This window comes from Sesamum indicum, unplaced genomic scaffold (assembly GCF_000512975.1).
Source record: "Sesamum indicum cultivar Zhongzhi No. 13 unplaced genomic scaffold, S_indicum_v1.0 scaffold00214, whole genome shotgun sequence".
NCBI classification, from domain to species: Eukaryota; Viridiplantae; Streptophyta; class Magnoliopsida; order Lamiales; family Pedaliaceae; genus Sesamum; species Sesamum indicum.
This window is the reverse complement of record NW_011628108.1, coordinates 23527-25615: the sequence shown is the minus strand read 5'-3', so window position 1 is coordinate 25615 and position 2089 is coordinate 23527. Positions and strand designations below refer to the sequence as shown.

The following is a 2089-nucleotide window of genomic DNA, read 5'->3' as shown; positions in this document are numbered from 1 at the left end:
AGAAAGCTTATGAGTGCTTGCAGGTATGCCAAATTCCTTGATCCTGTGTGAGGATCTGTCGTTACTCATAAAAAACGGAGACTATATGATTAAGCTTGAGAAAAAAAAAAGGAACATATAAAATCTTATAAGCTACCAGATCTTATTTCAAATGAATTAGTCGACTTGTTTAGATGCCTTTTTCACAATTAAGCTGTTTATTTGACTGGTAGAAAGTGCTCTAAAGGTATTTATGCTGTCAAGATGAGCCAAATGCTTTTTTACACATGTAAATGGATATCAGTATTGGTTTTAAATATATCTTGGAACTAGGAAGGACACGGGACTATCTATATATTTAATTCTTAGATATGATACTACCTCAATTTAAGGTGTGGACCAAGAAATAAATTTAAATATATAAATTTAAGTGGCTTTTGCGGAAGAGTGAAAATGTAAATCATAGGGCTTTCCTATGAGGTTTGGACTACTTACATATGTTTCCCTTTGGTTTTGTTGCGTCCATCTAATATTTCATTCTGCAATCAGTAAACTTCTTGGAATATGATCAGCAAAGTTGGACAAAATTCCTAAGTTGAACCCTACGTATGAGGGTTTTTATGAGGCATGTCTTTGGCCGGAATGCAATCCTCTTTAATTGGTTGTATTTCTTCATATTTGAGTTCCATGTTTCATATTTTCTTTTTAGTGATCTACTGCTTTCTTATTCCTCTCCCTTAGGTGACCGTGCAAGGATTGCAAGGTCCCCAGAGTTGGAGGTTGTTGCTTCTCTTAAAGGGCCAGTGTATTCTATATAGGCGATATGGGAATGTATTGATGCCATTCAAATATGCTGGATATCCTATGCTCTTAAGTGCCATTACAGTGGACAAGGATGATAACAATTTTCTTTCCTCTGATCGAGCACATCTTCTAGTTGCATCCTCGGAGCTTGTTTGGTTGATGTAAATTCATCATCTGCCTTTAATTTCCATATCATTCCTCTTTAGATAAGTACTTTGTGAATGTACTTTTGCTTATGCTATTTCCACATATTTAACTTTCAGGTGTGAGTCTTCACCATTCAATGGTGAAGAGCTTGTGAGAGATGGTGGAATACCTCTTCTTGCAACACTCCTTTCCCGTTGCATGTGTGTGGTCCAACCAACAACTCCTGCCACTGAACTGTCCGCTACTATTGTTGCTAGCATAATGCGAACCTTTTCAGTTTTGAGTCAGTTTGAAAGTGCGAGAACTGAGATGCTCGAATTTTCAGGATTAGTTGATGACATTGTTCATTGCACTGAACTTGAGCTTGTTCCTGCTGCTATTGATGCTGCCCTGCAGACCATTGCTCACCTTTCTATCTCCTCTGAAATTCAAAATGCCCTTCTGAAGGCTGGTGTACTGTGGTAAGATAGATCATTATATTGTTATGATTATGCTTTCATCAGTTTTCTAGCATGAGATTCTAGTTTCTGGAAGTTTACAGAACTTTGCTGAACACTACTGTTTCTGTTATGGATTTCTTGAACGTACTTTTATATTTATCGCTTAACCTGGCTCCAAGTGACATATTGCTCAGTGACTTAGCTTCTATTCGTTCATTACTTTTCACTCTTTTGCCCATATAATTCTTCGTAGCTCATATATGGATATTGAATAATGAAATTACCCATATTGGTCTATTTATAATGCTCTTTGTGCTCATGTAGTGTTGAAGATGCTTTGTGGTGACTATTCTTTGAATGGCAGAATGTACTTTTTCTACATGAAGCTTTTTGAACAATATGAATTTTGAAGCCACTGCATCAGCTGGCACATGATTGCTACATCTTACAAAAACCACTCCGATGTTTCTCAAAAAACTGTCGTACCTTGATGTTATAGTTTTCTCTTGTGGTCTGTTACTTGAATCGAGGTCCATTTACAAACTTGAGGGTTCATAGAGTTAATGTTTATTTGTTCGGTACCTTTTGTCGAGTCAATTTGCTTGCGAAGAGAGTCCAACTTTTATTTTAAAATTGAACAAAATCTTGGAAGTGTTGAAGGGAAGGTACTTTATGGTGACTATTCTTTGAAAGACAAAATTTCATTATTCTACGGCACT

At 36.5% G+C, this 2089-nt stretch overlaps 1 protein-coding gene across 2 annotated transcripts in view; it reads left to right on the top strand.

The window, feature by feature from the left end:
• Positions 1–735: 735 nt before the first annotated feature.
• LOC105179800 (dnaJ homolog subfamily C GRV2-like) overlaps positions 736–2089 on the top strand; it is a 1831-nt gene continuing 477 nt past the window's right edge. For both annotated transcript variants that reach the window (XM_020691439.1, XM_020691438.1), the window contains exons 1-2: positions 736–944; positions 1047–1391. In XM_020691439.1, the coding sequence (XP_020547098.1) occupies positions 817–944; positions 1047–1391 (473 nt within the window). In that variant the 5' untranslated portion in view covers positions 736–816. The remainder of the gene's footprint in view (positions 945–1046; positions 1392–2089) is intronic.